General features: G+C 42.4%; 1 protein-coding gene across 1 annotated transcript in view; it reads right to left on the reverse strand.

The window, feature by feature from the left end:
• KREMEN1 (kringle containing transmembrane protein 1) overlaps nucleotides 1-17,425 on the reverse strand; it is a 99,374-nt gene extending 81,949 nt beyond the window's left edge. The window contains exons 1-2 of the mRNA XM_077160644.1: nucleotides 17,186-17,425; nucleotides 1,090-1,252 (exon numbers count right to left, since the gene is read on the reverse strand). Coding sequence (XP_077016759.1) covers nucleotides 1,090-1,252; nucleotides 17,186-17,282 — 260 coding nt within the window. The 5' untranslated portion in view covers nucleotides 17,283-17,425. The remainder of the gene's footprint in view (nucleotides 1-1,089; nucleotides 1,253-17,185) is intronic.
• Between the last annotated feature and the right edge of the window lie 117 nt (nucleotides 17,426-17,542).

Here is a 17,542-nt window from a genome sequence, read left to right on the forward strand (position 1 = left end):
TTTTCTTTCTTTGCTTTGTATATATATTTTACAATTAAAAAATGTTTGCTTATTTAAAGATACCATGGTCTATATTTATGTCTGATGATTTCAAGTCAACCACAAAGGTCCTAGAATGTTAACAAAGGTATGCAAGGAGGGCAGAAGGTAAACAGTGTGGCCCATGCAATGCAGGTACACATTGGCTCAGCTGGGTCAACAGTATTCTGGTTGAGATTCCAACATACTGGAAGAACTGAGGGACACAGTCTTGAGTATAGTTTTAGCAATTATTTTTCTCTGTCCCAATGGTTCAAGAAGATGCCTTCAGCACCTGTCCTAATTATAATTAAATTTTTAAATTGCTGAGCCATGATTCATATTATCAGGATCTTGTAGATAAATAGCTAAAATATAGCTACACCCAAAAGTGCTTAGAAACTTTGCTCTGGTCCCTACAGACCAATGATTCTTAACTTGTTTACAATCACAGACAACTGTGAAATCTGACGTGACCCATGGATCATCTCCCCAGAAAATCATGACTACACAACATTCTAAGCACCATGGATCACAGGTTAAGAGCCCCCTGCTAAAGCCAGACAAGAGGTAAAGAGCAAAGAAACATCTAGGGTATTGAAAGGAAATGAATGGCACAAATAGGACGGATAAGGCTATTCCCAGAGCTAGGTTAGGCTGGGCTGGCAAAAAGGTGGATAGTACAGAGCTGAACCCTTGGCTCAGAAACAGAGGGAGGTTTGGGTCATAGCTGGTGCTCTATCTGTGTAAGGTCCACTATCTGTGTTTTGTCTACTAATGGAAGGACTAATTAAGAAATCCCTCCTTAAGAGATAGGTAAGTGATCAGAGCCCTGGAAAGCCGAGCTCTGTATCAAAGCAATCCAACCTGAAAAGAATGGTGGATGGAGTGTGTGTGTGTGTGTGTGTGTATGCATGTAAGGCATGGGAGAAAGATTTTTAAAACAGTGATAAGAAAGGCCTTCTAAGTTGATCAAAAGGAGACAAAGAAGCTTTTTCTAGTTATGATCAGGGAAAGGATTGGAAAAAGAGACCTGAGTTTTTTTAAAAGCACTGAGTGGGCCCATCTTACCTGCAATAGTTATGCTCGCCCAGGCCCCCCTCCCCATTGGGGTATTTCAGAGTGTTGTAGGGATGCTGGAAAGTCTCGTTCCAGAACAGACATGGTTTCCCGCCTTGCAGGGCTGTCCAGTTCTGTGTTCCCCTATAATCCGCACCATTGGCTGTGAAACACTCTAGGAGAAAGAAAAGACAGAGCAAACTAATTTTCTGGCAACATCTACAGCCTCCTCCCCACTCTGGTTGATGTTTTATTTGTTTTGCTTGGAACAAGCTGAAATGGGTAGTGTCTTGCTAGATCCTGGACACAGTGCAGTTAACACTGCTAGGGCTGCGTAAATCTGAAAAGAGGTGCCCTCTGAATGCTAGGCTAATCTTGGCACCAGCATGCCCATGACATTAGAACATTTCCTCCTAAAGCATATAGGCCCAAATTAGGATATAAGCAGGAAGCTGACACATTTTGAAGTCTTCAAAATGAACCAGAACTGTCCCAAATCTGGGAACAGTTGGTGACAGCCATTCATGTGGAATTCTGGGTATTCTAAGGGGGTCACTGCTATTGCCAGTGTCTCTGGATGGTAACTAGAACCAGGTCACCAGCTGTAACTGAGCTCTCCCCTACAGTCTAAAAATCTGCACTGACACTTGGATTTAATAAGACCATCGGATACAGCAATGCTTTGGAATCCCAATCACACAAGCCTGGGAATGACTCACATTCCCTGGTAATGAAGAACAGTCTTCCCATGGTGTTTGAGACGGAGGTGCAACCAAACAGTCAACACGAGAGACGGAGGGTTGTGATAGTGTTTTCTCTCACCTCTTTCTGAAATTCCCTCCTACAAGACATACTGAAAATGGTCTTAGGCCCCAGTTTAATAAAATGACAAATCCTTGCAGGTGCAACAATGTGCTTCTCAGCCTTCAGGGGGATGGGAACTGAGGCTGATAGGATTTACTCCCACATATTGCATGCATTAAACTCACAGAGGTTCCTGAGAAAGGCACAGAACAAAGAGCAATTTTTAAAAATTAGCTTAGTTGAAACTGACAGAGAGAAGCACTTCAAACACTTCTTTGAGATGTACCACTAGAAACCTGACAATCTGGTGGAATTACACTAACATTCTTAGCTTGCTTCCTTCTGGCCCACCTTGACCTATCACTTTTGGTGTTAAGGCCTCTCCCCACTGCCTTCTGTTGTAACCTGTGTGGCTTCACCAGCCCAAACATGTGGACAACATGAGCACATTTTTTCCTGGAAGGTACTTCTTTTTAGTATTTAAAAACTATCTACGACAACATCACTTTTTCTGTACCCCATCCTCCCAACATCTGTGCCCTGTGTTTCTGTCTGCAATGGCATAGTTTCATGGATAACCAAAATGATCTGGACTTCCAGGCTCTACAGAAAATCCGATGTATTTGTAACATTCATATGTTACAAGTGCCACTCATGCAGCATGACCACCAAATCCTCTACTAAGAGTATTCTGCATGAACAAAAAAAAAGTGCAAAGGTAATTGAAGGAGGTATCTCAATGTACCATAAAATACACTACGCCTAGAGGCTAAGGTTCTGGCTTCTCATGCTGGACCTGCTGCTGACCAGCTAGCTATATGACCTTGGACAAATCACCATCCACCATCCACATCACCACCGATATTTACATGGTGTTTTACTGTGTATCAAGCTCTGTTCTAAATGTTGGACACATATTAACTCATCAACCACAGGGAAGGTAGCATTCATACTTCCATTTTAAACATGGGCCAACTGGGGATACAAAGAGGTTAAATAACGTGCCTAAGACAGTCTGGCTCCAGATCAAACCCTATACTGCCTCTAGTAGGAGTCCCACAGCATCATCCTTGCTTTCCAAATCTTCTTCTTCACCTCCACTTACAATTCATCAGTAAATATGTCTCTTGGAAGTGCCCTCTCCTCTCCTTCTCCAGTGCCCCGACTTGAGTTCACCATCAGAGGTTAGCACAGCCTCATTCGGACCTCCTAGCTTCTGCTTGTGTTCTCCTACAATTCCCTCTTCATACAGGACTCAAAGTTCTAAGGAAAATGGAACCTCTCAGAACAAAACCCAAACTCTTCATTCTCATTTACGAGGCCCTGTATTGTGGCATCAGCCTCTCTGTCCCACTGCACCCCAACCTCTTCCTCTACTCACTTACTATGTTCCAGCCACACTGGTCTGCTTCTAATTTCATGAACACACCATGCTATTTCCTGCCTGAAATGTTCTTCCCGAATACTTCCCATAGCAGATGGGTTTCTAAACATTGCCTCTTCAGAAAACACTTTCCATCATCTCCATTCATAGGAGAACCTACGAACCTGTCCTTCCTGGTTTGTATCATAGCACTTTTTATTATCACTAGAAATATACATGGTGTGTGTGTGTGTGTTGTATGTACTTGCCTGGGCTGGAATGGGATATGAAAATATGCCTTTCTAAAAAATAAAGCTGCCCAGTGATTCTGTTAGTAATCAGGTTTGGGAAACATTAGGCTAGATGATTCTGAGAACATTGAGCCAAACTTTGCCAATTACTAGAATTTTAATTGCTTTCACACTACATAGTCTGGTATAGGAGATAAACAGTTTTACATAAAGGCCTTGTAGCTTGCCCTCTGTGTGTTAACACATTTTTTTTTTTCAGCTATCAAAGATGGTTGAGGGGTATCCCAGCAGCCAGCCAGAAATGCAAGCTGACAATGGAAGGTTTTAGGAACAAAAGGCAACCTGAAGGACAGGTGAGGTCAGTGTTTTCAGAGACTCAGATGACTAGGTTTGTAACACAAAGGAAGGTGGCAGCCATCCACACATGTGATGGTCCTCATGAATGAGGATCCAGTGGCATCAGGGAGTGGGAATGGGAAAGTGTAGGTTTGTTTACTTTGTCCTGTTTCTCCCAGGCCAGGTTTTACTATTGTTTTTATTTATTTATTTATTTATTTTGCATGGGCAGGCACTGGGAATTGAACCCGGGTCTCTGGCATGGCAGGGGAGAACTCTGCCTGCTGAGCCACCTGGCCCAGTCACTATTATTTTTTAACCAGACTTACCTGATGCATGTCAATCGTAAAATGTATGAATGAAAGCAAAAAAAAAGGAGAAAACTCTTATGTGTTCTGGATTTCAAGTCAAGTGTCACTCTTGATATCATCAGAATATTAGCATGTGTACCAGGTAATGGGAACACTGCCTCCCTTATTTTCGACTACTATGAAACTGACAAACTTTAGCTAGATTATCCAGGAGTGGCTTAAACCAATTTAAAAAAATTCATGAAGATGCATTTATATAATATGAGAATGCCAGTGATTGATAGCAATAGATGTAATATCTAGGATATTATCTATCAATTCATTCAACAAATATTTGTTCAAGGATACTGTGTGCCCAGCACTCTTCACAGCAATGGGGCTACAGTGTGACCAAAGACCTAGTATTCATGGAGCTTACATGCTAACAGGGTCAACCCACTAATAATAACCCAATCAAAGTTATTATCAGATTGTGATCTGTGCTGAAAGAAAGAAGCAGCAGAGTAAGGGGATGAAGATGGAATGGCGGTACGTGGGTTAGGGAAGGCCTGCAGAGAAAGGAACATCTGAGCAAAGACATGGATGAAGGAAGGACGCAAGCCTAGGAAATGACCTTGGGAAGAGCGTTAATGGGGGAGGGGACAATGAGTACAAAAGTCCAAGTGGCAATGTGCTTGGCAGGTTTGAGGTTTGAACCTGACCGGAGCAGGGAGAGATAGAGAGGGGAAGGGTGGGTAAGAAACAGAGAAGAGGAAGTTATACAACGTATGAAGGGGAGCCACTGTGGGGTTTTGAGCAGATAAATGACATGATCTGATTTATGGTTCGACAGAGCTGTTTGGCTGCTGGGTGGAGGAAGAACTGTAGAGAAGCAACTAGGCAGAGAGACCACTCAGGAGATTAATACAGGACGGCAGTGATGCCATTTACACACCATGGGAGACTCAGGGAGGGGCAGTCTGTGGGGTGGAATCAAGGGTGCTTTTGGATAGGTTAAGTCTGAAACACCCTTGCAGAAAAGTGGACCTGCAGAGTGAGCATACGGCCATGAGTCTGGAGTTGAGGAAAGAGGCAGGGCTAGAGGTAGAATTGGGATGGTCAGCATGTAGTATGCATGTGGCAGGAAAACACCTGGGAAAGATGCCTGGGGCCCTCCAACACTTAGGGTATGCAAAGAGGACCATCTAGCAATAATGATGAGAAAGTGCCAGTTATAAGTAAGAGGAAGCTAGGAAAGTAGGTGGAACTTGGAAGTCAAGGAAGTAAGGTGTTTAGAGAAGGAATAAATAATAAACTGAAAAGTGCTGCTTTATTTCCTCCCCATGTTCTCCGGCTATACCATTCCAGTTACTTCACAGAATGCATCTCTATTTGACCTTACCTCTCCATTGAAAAACTCCAAATCTTTTGTTTTGGGGAATAAATGAAATAGGCCCTCCAGTGAGCCCTGATAGCGTGACAGAAATTTAGTAATACAGCAGAAAAGCTCATTTAAGAACTCTGAGGCTAGCACCAAAGTATTCAAAGGATTAATTCTATCCCTCAAGATGCGTGTTCTCAGATGTTTTCCCCCATCACCAAAATTCTCCAAAGTAAGGCATGTGAGATTTATTTTTTAAATTGGAGAAGCTAATTTTATTAAAATTCTCTTAGATGAATGGAGTCACACTAGGGTATCGAAAATCCTTGGCTGGGAAACTCCAGTCAAATGCATTTGTTCACACCTGATTGTTCTCTGTGAGACTGGCTGTTACATTAAGAAAGGCCTGGAGGTCACTGCCCTGGAGGTAAGATCTGAGGGCATGAGTTACCTAATGGTGAAAACTCAATACTCCTTCGCTGATAATAAAAGCTAGCAGCATTTTTCTCTGTGAAAAAAAAATTGTTGTTCATTATGCTTAGAATTTAAAAGGATTGGGTATAGAGAAAAGACTGATAGGCTTTATTCTATTTGTTTTCTAAATTTTGATATTTATACCTCAAACTCCACAGGGTCTCCATGCCATCTGTATGTGAAATTATTTGAAGACTTCAAATTAATTCAGAGATGTGGCCTGCAGAAGATCTAGAAAGCTTTCCAAAGGTATTTTCCACATCGAAATTCCCCCAGTTAGTCTACTTAATGATTTAACAGGCTATAGTTTAACAGTTTATTAATTGCACACTTTTGAATGGAGGGTTGTAGCTTGCATCTCATAAAGAGAAAGTGGCTGTGGAGCAATGAAAGAGGCCTGAACTTGCACTAATATAGCTGTCACATTGCAGAGTTTAGGATCATCCCTGTCGGAATGGAAAGCGCATTTGGGGTCAGTGGAAAGGACACTGATGAGTGTGAGACCTGTCCAGGCTCTGGAGCTGATTTTCCCACTCTCTGGTGACCTTGGGCATAAGACTTTTTTTTCCTTTGCAACATCAGTTTCTTTATCTTTGAAATGAGGACGTTTGATTAGATTAGGAGTCCTAACCTTTTTAGGGACACATATAGACTTCTTGGAGAATTTGTTGAAAGATATGGACCCACTCCCCAGACAAATAACATACACTCAACATTTTGCATGCAATTCCAGAAGTGTTCATGGGGCCCCTAAAGCCCTTCTATGTTACCCCAAGGATCCATTAACTGTAGGTTAAGAATCCCCTAAATAAGCTGATAGCTACAGAATCACACACACACCCAAGGAACTTTATTAGGATTTAATATTTAATTTTAAGAATTATGAAAAAGTGTCATGAAGCTCTATAATTAAGTCACCCCTAATTATACTATTTGTCTGAAACCACACTATAGAGAAATAGAAAAGATTTCTTATGTTGAGTCAAGAATATTCCGAGTTTTCTGGACCTCCATATATGTGATGTTTAAGAAATCAATGTTTTATTGTTATTTTTTTAATCAACCAAAGTTAGTCTTGTTCTATGTGGGGCCACTTAGCTTCTCTACTGATCCTATGTTGGATGAATATGGCTGGTTTTAGCCTATTTTGAAATCAACATGAATCAATACACATTGTACTCAATTATGGCATTAAGACGGCAGAAAAAATTTTCAAAAGGGAATATTTTCTGTTCTTTTAAAGATATCCACAAAATGTGGTAAGCGGATAGATCATAGAAACACAAGGCTTAGGTAGAAAAAGCTCTTTTTAACATTTAGAGGGCAACATGACAATGTTGTTGTGTTGTCAAATGCATATACAACATACCTGTGGCTCTCTGGGGTTTCTTGTATAGGCTAGTGACTGGGGGATAATTCTTTAAATCCTATGCTCATTGGACAAGTCAACCTTTGCCCTCCGAAACTCAAAAGCACTACAGCAGTGTTTATTTCAGTTATGTGGAACCCTGTGGCAAAGAGGCAGTCGGCCTGGGAAGGCAGTGGTTCCCGACATCTCTCCACCCCACCAGGCTATGAAAGGACACTCTTCCACCTTTTAGGAATGACTCTTCAAGAGAACAGATTCTCACAAATTTATGGAATAAGGTTATCAGGATCTAGGCTACAGAGAGAATAGTTTGAGGGGGGGCGGGGTAAACCCGCTACACATATAGTACAAATTGAGAGTCACTGGAATAAAGTGGAAACAACCATATAAGTGGCTGACATGGTGTAGCCCTCAGCAAATCACCCAGATTCTTTGGGTCTCAGTTTCTTCATCTGTGAAATAAGGGGATTTGAGCCAGATGGGCTCCAAGTCCCTTCCCTCTACGCTCTAAATGTCTATCATTTCAAGCTTCTACCAAAATGGAACCTAAGGTTTGGATAATATGACTGGAAAGGATTGATGGCCAAAAAATTTCTTCCAGGCTTAAAATTCTCTTAATTCTACATGTTCTTCTAACAGACATGAGAATTCTACGATAAATTTATATAACTTGCCTCCCATGGGGGCCTTCTTTCTGAAGAAGCACTTAAGCACTCTTATTGCTTAAAAGAAACATCATTCACAAATAAATTGCAAGGAACAAAGATAAAGAGGGGAAGTGTAAAGGTTAATACAGTCAAAAGTTACATCAACTCTTAATGAGGGCACCTTGCTTCGATCCTGATCTGATCTGTGAAGAGTACTAACAAGCCACTGAGGGAATTCTGGACACTGACTATATAGGCGAGGAGTTAAAGAATTACTGTAAATTTTTAAAGTGTGATAGTAGTATTGTAACCATGTTTTTGAAAAACAGCCCTTATCATTTAGAAATACATACTGAACTATTTTACAGATGAAAAAATATGATACCTGGGATCAGCTACAAAATACTCTACTGTGGGGAGTGAAGGAGGGTCAAAGGAAATAGTATTGGCCATGACTAAGGGTTGATAATTGTGGAAACTGGACGATAGATACATGCAATTATCCAACTCTTTATTTTTTGTATGTTCAAAATTTCCCATAATAAAATGCTTAAAGAAAGGACATCCTGAAAACAGTTACAACAGGCTGCTTTACAGTTAATTCACCTTAGCTTCTTTCCAGAACTATAAACAAATTCAATCAGCCATAAATTCAGTCATCTAAAATCAAGACAGACATTCACATAGTGCGTCATAATCCTGAATTACGTACTAACAGTGCAAAATGACTATAGAACAAGCTACACTTTTACCCAAAGTAGAATTACCACAAAAACACTTACTGTAATTTTTAAAATATCAGTAGCTTTTCCATTAAAATACCTTTTTGGTATTTTGCCATGATTGTCACTGTGAAGTGTGTATTTTTCACTTGGAATAGTCACCATGAATATGCAGTGATGACTGAGGAATTTGTATTTATAGTTAGGATATTAAAAATACATACAAAAACAAACAAACAAACAAAACACATATAACCACCAGACTGGAGACCAAAAGAGAGTTATTGAGAAAAATACAGCAGCTAGCTCTATAATACATACACAGAAATTAGCTGACCCTCAGTTAAGACTGGACTTGCTAGGACAGTGAGAAATCACTAGCTCAGCAGCACTCTAAGAAAAACATTCACTATTTAATAAAGCACCTTAATGAATTTTACTTCTAGTACCAACACAGCACACTGTAGCACACTTCGGTGACAGTACATCTCCCAATATAACATGTGAATACAAATGGATTTACTTTATATATTTATTTATCAGATAAGCCAAACCCTCCTCAATCTTGAAATAAAATTTCACACTAGAAGTAATTTTCACATAAGGAAACAGGAAGCACAAAATGTTTTAAAACTCCATCTGATGGACATTCTGATGGACATTTTCTCAGTTCACTATCAGTCAACTCTAAAGGAAACAAAAAAACAAGACAAAAGATAGAGAACTGTTTGAAAGCTCTAGGTTTAGAATAAATACTGCTATATTTCTATAGAAACGAGGATCTCTAAAACGAGCTCAGCTGCACTTGCAGCCACAGTTCTCATGGATTTGATCAGCTTGAACTGCTACTGCTGAAAAAGCACTGGGCCCTGCTTCTACCAGCCTATGAGTTTCTTGAGCATCTTACTCATCTTTTAATCCTCAGCAACTGTAGACCACACATAAGGTACCTGGCAAATGTCTGTTGGATGAGGGAATGAAGCAGGTATATGGGAGCTAGGAAAAAAATCCGTTACAGGCATAAAAGTTCCCACATCAGCCCCTAGACTAGCCTCATGACTTAACTAGCAATGACCATGAGAATTTCCAGGAACGTTTATGTAAATCAAGTACTTGGAAATCAAATACCTGCTATTTTAACCAGGAGTGTGTTCTATTTAAAGGAAATCTATAGTAAAGTCATTTGCAATGGGGAATAATCAACCTCCTTTTTAATGAATATAAATTTTCATATTCTGAGTTTGCTTGAAACAGGAGATGTCTGACTCAAATCTACGTCTTGTCTTACCATCATTTCAGTAACCTGGTTTCTTATGCTCTGGAGCTCTCAATCAGACTAGAGAGAGAAAATAAATAGACATAATTTGGCTTCTGGATTCATCAGTACTGCCTATGTCCTATTTTTAATTTCAGATGGCCTGAAAGTTCCCCAAAAATGAAGTCCTGGAGGGCAGCCAATATTCTGTGGAGGCCTGGCTCTGGACTATTTGACTTCCCTCCGTTGATAAGGGATAAACAAATAATTTGAGAGTTTCTGGGTGGGGAGCTGATTGTCAGATAGATAACATATCTCTACAGCATATCTTTGAAATAAAACCCAAAGCAACAAAGTTGTAGTCTTCTCTGAATTGGCACAGGGACAAGTCTTAGTCAGTGATGCTGAGCACGCTTGTTAATTGGTCCCAACATAAAAATTTGACTCAAGGGATAGGTTTCAAAAGTTTTGCCAGAGAGATAGTGTGGAGCAGAAGGAAAGAATTCTGTGTAGCACTGACTTCAACAGGCAATGCTATCACTTCTAGCTACTGGAGCAATAAGAATAAGGGCAGACAGTGGCCAACAGATTGATTTTGATAGAGGTTTAAAGTGTCAGGGCTCTAACGAAGGTACCACAGATTAAGCAAATAAAACAGGATATCCAGTTTGAATTTCAGAGACACAATGAATGTTTTTTAAGATAAGCATATTCTAAATTCTACATGAGACATACTTATACTGCAATTCAAATCTAACTGGGCATCTGTATTTAATCTGGCAATTCTACTCTAGAGAGAGTAGAAAGGCACAATGAACTACAGACCTCCTTCCTCCATTAAGGTTTCTGAAATGCTGTCCACAAAAATACTGAAGGAGTTTAGCTATAGATTATGAAGAATCTACTAAGAGTGAAAAAAGATGGTGACCAGAGATGCCTGCTCCTAAGCCACAGTAAGGGAAAAAACAACAGAATAATAGAACAGGGTTTCACAACCTCGGCACTATTTACATTTTGAGCCAGATCATTCTTTGCTGTGGGGCCGTCTGTGCACTGTAGGATGTTTAGCAGTGTCCCTGGCGTCTCCCCACTAGATGCCAGTAGCATCTCCTAGTTGTGACCATCAAAAATGTCTCCAGACATTGCCAAATGTCCCCTGGGGGTAAAATTTCCTCCAGTTGAAACCACTGAGTTAGAATAAATGGTCAAATAAACAGAAAGTGTCACATCCATTAACCAGTGGTCATGTAATAAAAGAATCTTTTCAAGGCAGAAATTCTCAGCTCAGCCCTGGGCCCCTCCAAACCCATTACAGGGAGGTGAAGGTCTAATCATTTCAGTTAAGACTATCAGAAACCCTTCATGTGCCAGAAGCGCTATAGAAGAATCTTTGGCAAGCCAAGCCTGTGACGCTCTGCATAGCAGCGCACATCACAGCAAGTAGGGCGTCGCACCCAGCCTTTGAAGATGTTCCTTTTAAGTTAAACTCCCCTCCAACTAAACTTTTTCCAAATCTCTTCTTGCCATTTGGAACTTGAGTGATTCTCAGCTGAACAGGCCTGTATATACGAGGTGCAGATGGCAGCAGTTACAGCCCTTACCAGATGCTGCAGTCTCTAATTTGATTGAAAGGATATAATTAGACAACAGAAACACTTTAATGAAAGAGCAAAACATGGAGGGAGGGAAGGATAGAAGGCCCTTAACTGATGCCAAAACACCCACCAGTGAGAGAGGCTTTGAGTCTGGGGAAAGAGAAGGGGAAAGCCCCTTAAAAGGACAGTCCCCATCCTGTTTATTTCCCCATAGACATTGGAATAGGGATTTTATTATTGTAGATTTCCAGTGTATTTTATGTGGGAACAATCTGATTAAAACCAGAAGAGTCTTCAGGAGAACATCAAAGAAAAACAAATATGGCTTCTGTGGTCATTATAAAAAATATTTTTACCAGCCCAATAATTTTCTTTGAAGGAGAATTTTTATAGATTGAACAGCAGCAAGTAATTTACATACTGTGATGGGACTGGTTAACAATCCCTATTATTCTAGAAGAGAACTACTTGGTCACCATGTTTTCATCCACTTTAGGATACCAAGAGAAGAGTACAGATATTTAATTTTTCTGATTGGAAGATTAAAAGAAACCATGCAGCTAGTCATTATATGCTGATAGCTACAACCATTCTGAATCAACTTTAAAAGCTGTTTCTGCTGTCTTCATTATTTTCTAACTTTAAGAGTCATTTATGGTTGGAGTGTGAGTATACTGTTCCGGGCCTAACCAAGAATCCAACCAACCTGAAAGAAATCCAGCCCTCAAAGTCTGCAGTTGCTAATGTGGTGTGACACTTGGGTTTGGAAATGGCTGCAGCCTAAGCTAAGGAGCCCACGAGAAGCAGGGCCCCACCCTTGTGGTAAACTGAACAATAAAAGTTTAATGCTTTGGCTACTTGCCAGGGATTAAATCAGTGGCAAGAGAAACCAGAAGCTGGGCCTCAGCACAGGGCAGCCCCGAGAGGGTCCTATTCTATCTGGGAGGGAGAAAGACAACTTTGTATGAGAGGTAGCCTAACAAATTTTGTCTGCCATGGAGTTTCTAACACCCATTTCATTCCTCTTCTGCCTATATGAAGTCCAGGCTATGGAGGTGTTTACCTAGAAAGAGCATTAAAAAACAAAAGGACAGGACGTTCCATTAGAGGAGAAGAAGGCAAGTTTCTGTAGAGTGGCTAGAATGAGGAGTGTGAACGCCCTTCTGACATTCCTACAACGAACGGACTCTGCTTTTCCCGTTCAGTCTGAATCCAGGATAATGTCTCAGAAGGTAAGGCCTGGGCTGAAGAAACATTTTCATCTTAAGAGGAAAAACAGAGTGGCCATGGACTGCTCCTCCTAGAAAATACTTCCAGGTTCCAGCTGGATTCTCAAGGTCAAACTGAATATGGAAGAAATATCAGTCATCACTCTCACCCGTGCTATGGCTGTACCATGAATCAGGCAGAAACTAACCTGCCAAGTGGCATCAGGGGGCTTCACCTAGAGAAGCATATAGGTAGTTTTCTAAAAGGCATATTCACTTTCTCTTATATTGTCCATATTCAGGAGGCAAAAACTCAGACAAAAGCTCTAGATCCAAACTTCGGGCCTCTCTCAAGTGTTTTGCATTAACTGTTCCATGGTACAAACACAATCAACTTGGTATGTTTGAATGTTTCATTTTGTTTTCTCAAAAATGCTTTAATTAAAACAAAATAACCATGCTAAGTACATGGTTGTTTTTTAAAGGACACTTTAAAAATGGGAATAGAACCATGGAAATCAAAATCCACTGCTTCAGCAAGTGACAGAATTTTTTTTTCCTGGCTGTTTTTCTAAGTCTCAGGGCTGGTACCACCTGCTGCCTGGGCTTTACTCTGAGAAACAGATCTCTCAACGGTTTGTTCCAAGCAACATCTGCAGGCACAGTTGAACAAACCATGGGCTAGTTCCAAGGCAAACACTATTTTCTTTGTGTAGTGCACTATTTTCTTTGTGTAGTGCACACCAAACCATGCTGAATTTCTTTCAAGTATTTTTAAAAGTCTTAATAAAGATTCATGTATTTGTGCATGAACTTTCCCCATATGTACTTTAAGTTAGTTCACAGTAAAAGTAAAAGGCTCATTCATACACCAAAATCAAGCTACTCTTTCTAGACCAGTGAATGCTGAAAATAAACAATATATATGGACCTAGAGAAGAACTGGCAAAGCATAGCCTGTGAGCCTCATTGCCTATTTTTGTATGGCTCATATGAGCTAATAATGGTTTTTACATTTTTTAATGTTTGAAAAATTTCAAAAGTGATATTTTGTGATGCGAAAACTAAATAAAATTCAAATTTTGGTGTCCATAAATAAAATTTTATTGGAACACAGCCACGTCCATTCATTTACATTTTGTCTGTGGCTGCTTTTGCATTACAAGGGCAGAGGTGAGTAATTGCAACAGAGACAGTATGTGGCTCACAAAGCCCAAACTATTTACTATCTGGCCCTTTACAGAAAATGCTTGCCAATTTCTAATATGGAGCCTTAGACTGAATTTCAGGCTCAAAAAATTCTAAACTAGAGATGGTATATTACCCATCACCAAAAATCCCTTATTTGTATATTGTGAAGCAATTCAAAGCAATTGATTGTATTACTTTTCATTCAACTAGGCTAGACTATGAGAACGTATAAGTAAAATGTATATTAGGTGCACCAACTAGCTGTTTGTTAGGGAGGAACCTAAATGGAACTCCTTGCTTGAGGATTTATAAAAGAACTCATTGCACATCTCAAACATTTAAACAGTTTTCTAGGGACCAAAACAAATTTTCACAAAAGGATCAGCATTCTTTGATACCAGATCAAAATTGTGTTCCTTAAAATATTCAAAGCAAAAAATAACTGTCACACATGTCTTGCCCCCCCCCCACACCCAACTCTGCAGACAGGTAGTCTATTAGCATTAATGAAGAGGAGCAGAGATGAAGCGCTTGCTGCTAACTGAACTCACAGATTTTATGATGAGACATACTCCTGGCTAATGGGAGGAACTTGAGATGAGCATCAATATAAAAGGCTGTTCATAACAAATGTAACTTCAATTGAGAAACCCTGTTGATGCACAACTGATAAGTCCCAAATGTAGTGAAACACCCAAGCAAATGGACTGTCTCAGTAACTTGAGTGACCGAAGTCCACCCAGGCTTCTCTGCTCTCCCTACCTCTCACTTGTCCCGTGGAGGTCAATAAACTCCAGATGGGGACCTATGAACAGAAGCCCATCAGCCCTATGGCCCTGATTATCTTTCTTCTTGAGAGGGGAGTCTAAATTCTGCCACTGACTTCTATCTTCCTCCATATCAGTTGTGAAGAAAGGGAGAGAATCTCCAAAGAAGAATGGAGAGGAGAAGGGAGATCATTTGGGGTTGGTTATATACTGTAATTAGAAGGAGCATTGATGGGGAATGAGCTAACTGTTTTTATAAAGTCAGCATTCAAAAATGCAAACCACCAGTAATTTAAATATTATAAAACTGTACAGAATATAAATATTGAAATAATTTTTTCCACCCACAAATTTTTTGAGAAAATTACAGTATCAAAAAATATAAAATGGTGAGCTTGGCATATTATGAGAGTAAAACGTGCTTTTTATTGGAAACGTTTTTAAAAATTAGTGGGTAGGCTCTAGACAGGATGTGATGCTAAAGACCATGTGGTATCTTCCTAAAACTGTTTTTGGAGCTAGAGAGGAAAACTCACAAACACTGATGTACCAAGATGGTAGAAAACTGAGCTGGTGAGACTCACTGAATTGGGAATCTAGGCCACTTTTCACAAATCATTTCACAAGCATTTTCATCTGCCCCTACCCTAGACGACTAAATAAAAGAACCCAAAGATTTGAGGTTCAAACTATATAAGAACTATCACATTTGCCCCTTCCCAAGCAAAGGTGCCTGAGGAGAGGGTGCCACCTTCTAACAAGCATAAGCACAGAGTTGGCCTGCTTACTGCTTTTCAGAGCTAATACTCTGCCCTTTCCAGAAGGGTAACTAGTCTATTTCCACCCATACCTCTGTCTCTGTAAAGAACATTAAATCCTGACCACACAGATGGCAAAATGGAGCTAAGGGGTTACTAGGTTACAGTTATGTTGACATATCCTGGCTCTGAGAATGTCTTTTCCTCACTCCTCACACACGACAAACAGCAGAAGTGATCAAACTGTAAAAATCCCACAGAAGGCCTGCAATCACTCAGAAACCACTTCCTGAGCCTCAAGTTTACAGCACTCGAAGACCCCTGTTTCACTGATCTAGAGCCAAGCATTACCTTTTATAGGGTTAATCAGACTGGCAGCCCACAGCATTCCCAGGGCAAATGAGGCATCTAGCATTTGGGGAACTGTAAAGGACTATAAAAAGTGTTAAAGGGCGGCAACGGTGGCTCAGTGGCAGAATTCTCATCTGCCATGCCAGAGAGCCAGGTTCGATTCCTGGAGCCTGCCCATGTCAAAAAAAAAAAAAAAAAAAAGTGTTAAAGATGTTTTTTGGGTGCATTCTATACGTGGGTATGATACCTGCAGTATATCATCTAATCTTCACATCTCCCTGCAAGGGAGGCATCATTAACCCCCCTTTACGGATGAGGAATCTGAGATCCAGAGCGCTGGAGGCATGGCCCAAAATTTGCACAGTAAGTGGCAACAGCCAGTCCTAGCTTTTTCACTAATCCAAGCTGGTGAGTAAACAAAGCAACTCTGGATTTTCTTTTCCCAACAAAATCCTGTCTTTCAAACATCACACAGTCTGACTTTGGGCGAAGAATCCAGAGGCTGGTTTTCCTACTCTGGCAGATTAGTAATGAACTAGTCCCGTCCCTTTTGGGAATGCCCAATGCTCAACACCCAAACAACCTGCTGAAGAACTAAGTGGGCCAGACAACGCCCTCCTGCCTACTCTTCAGAGTCTGCATGGAAGATCCAGAGATTTTCGCCACCTCTGGAGGCCTTGGCCTCGGACGGGGCAGGGGGTGCATAATGTTTAAAGCGAGGCTTAATGCTGCACCCCCAGGACGAGCCCCATGGGCTCTGTTGGGGAAAGGTTTCCCACGGGCCCTGCCTGTCTTCTTTTCTCCCTGCTGGAGGGTCACTTGATCCATGGGGAAGTTCAAAGTGGGCCCTGGAGTGGGGACAGAAGGAGCGTCCCGACTGGGGGCAGCGGGTCGTTCCGGGCTCCGGATCTGCCTCTTGCAGGACTGGCAAGTCAAGCCCGCTCCTCGAGAGGCAGAAGTTAGGGTCGGGTCAAGCCGGCGCAGCTGGGAGGGCGGCGGGAGGGGGTCTTGGGGAAGAAGGGTCGTCGCTGAGGGGTTTGGGGAGGGTCTCGGGTCCTGAGGCGGTGTGTGTTTCGGGGGGGGGGGGGGGAACCTGCTGGGCCCAGGGTCCGTCGCTGAGGGGCTTTGGAGGAGGTCCCGGCCGGAGGGCTGGCGCTGAACAGCTTGGGGTCAGGGTCCCGGGTCCTGAAGCGGGAGGGCCAGCCGGACCCGGGGGGGGGGGGCGGGGAGGGCGTCGCTGAGGGAGCTTGGGGAGGGTGTCCCATGGGGGTTCTGAGGCAGAGAGGGGAGTTGGGTCCCCAGAGGGGCCGGACCAGGTTGCCCCTCTGACGGGGTCGCTCACTTACCAGGGCCGGGGCTGAGGCCGGAGCCGGGCGCGGGCCGAGCCGCCAGCGTAAGCGCGGCGGCGGAGAGCAAGGCGAGGCGGGCGGCGGGCGGCGCCATGGGCCGTCAATGCGGGGCCCCGGGGCACGGCCCGAGGGAAAGGGGGCAGCTTGGGCAGCCGGAGACAGCCATGGGAGCGGGACGCGGGGCCCGAGTGTGGCCCCGCCCCGGCCGCTCGGCGGCCCCGCCCTGGTCCGCCCTCCGTAGCGAACCCCACCCCCCTCCGCACCCGCCGCCGGGATCCCGCGGGTCTGGGGCGCGAGGCTAGAGGGGCGGAGCCGACTGCGCACGCCTGGCACGCCCCGCCCGCGCGCCGCGCC

The sequence above is a fragment of the Tamandua tetradactyla genome, chromosome 5, assembly GCF_023851605.1.
Source record: "Tamandua tetradactyla isolate mTamTet1 chromosome 5, mTamTet1.pri, whole genome shotgun sequence".
Lineage (NCBI taxonomy): Eukaryota > Metazoa > Chordata > Mammalia > Pilosa > Myrmecophagidae > Tamandua > Tamandua tetradactyla.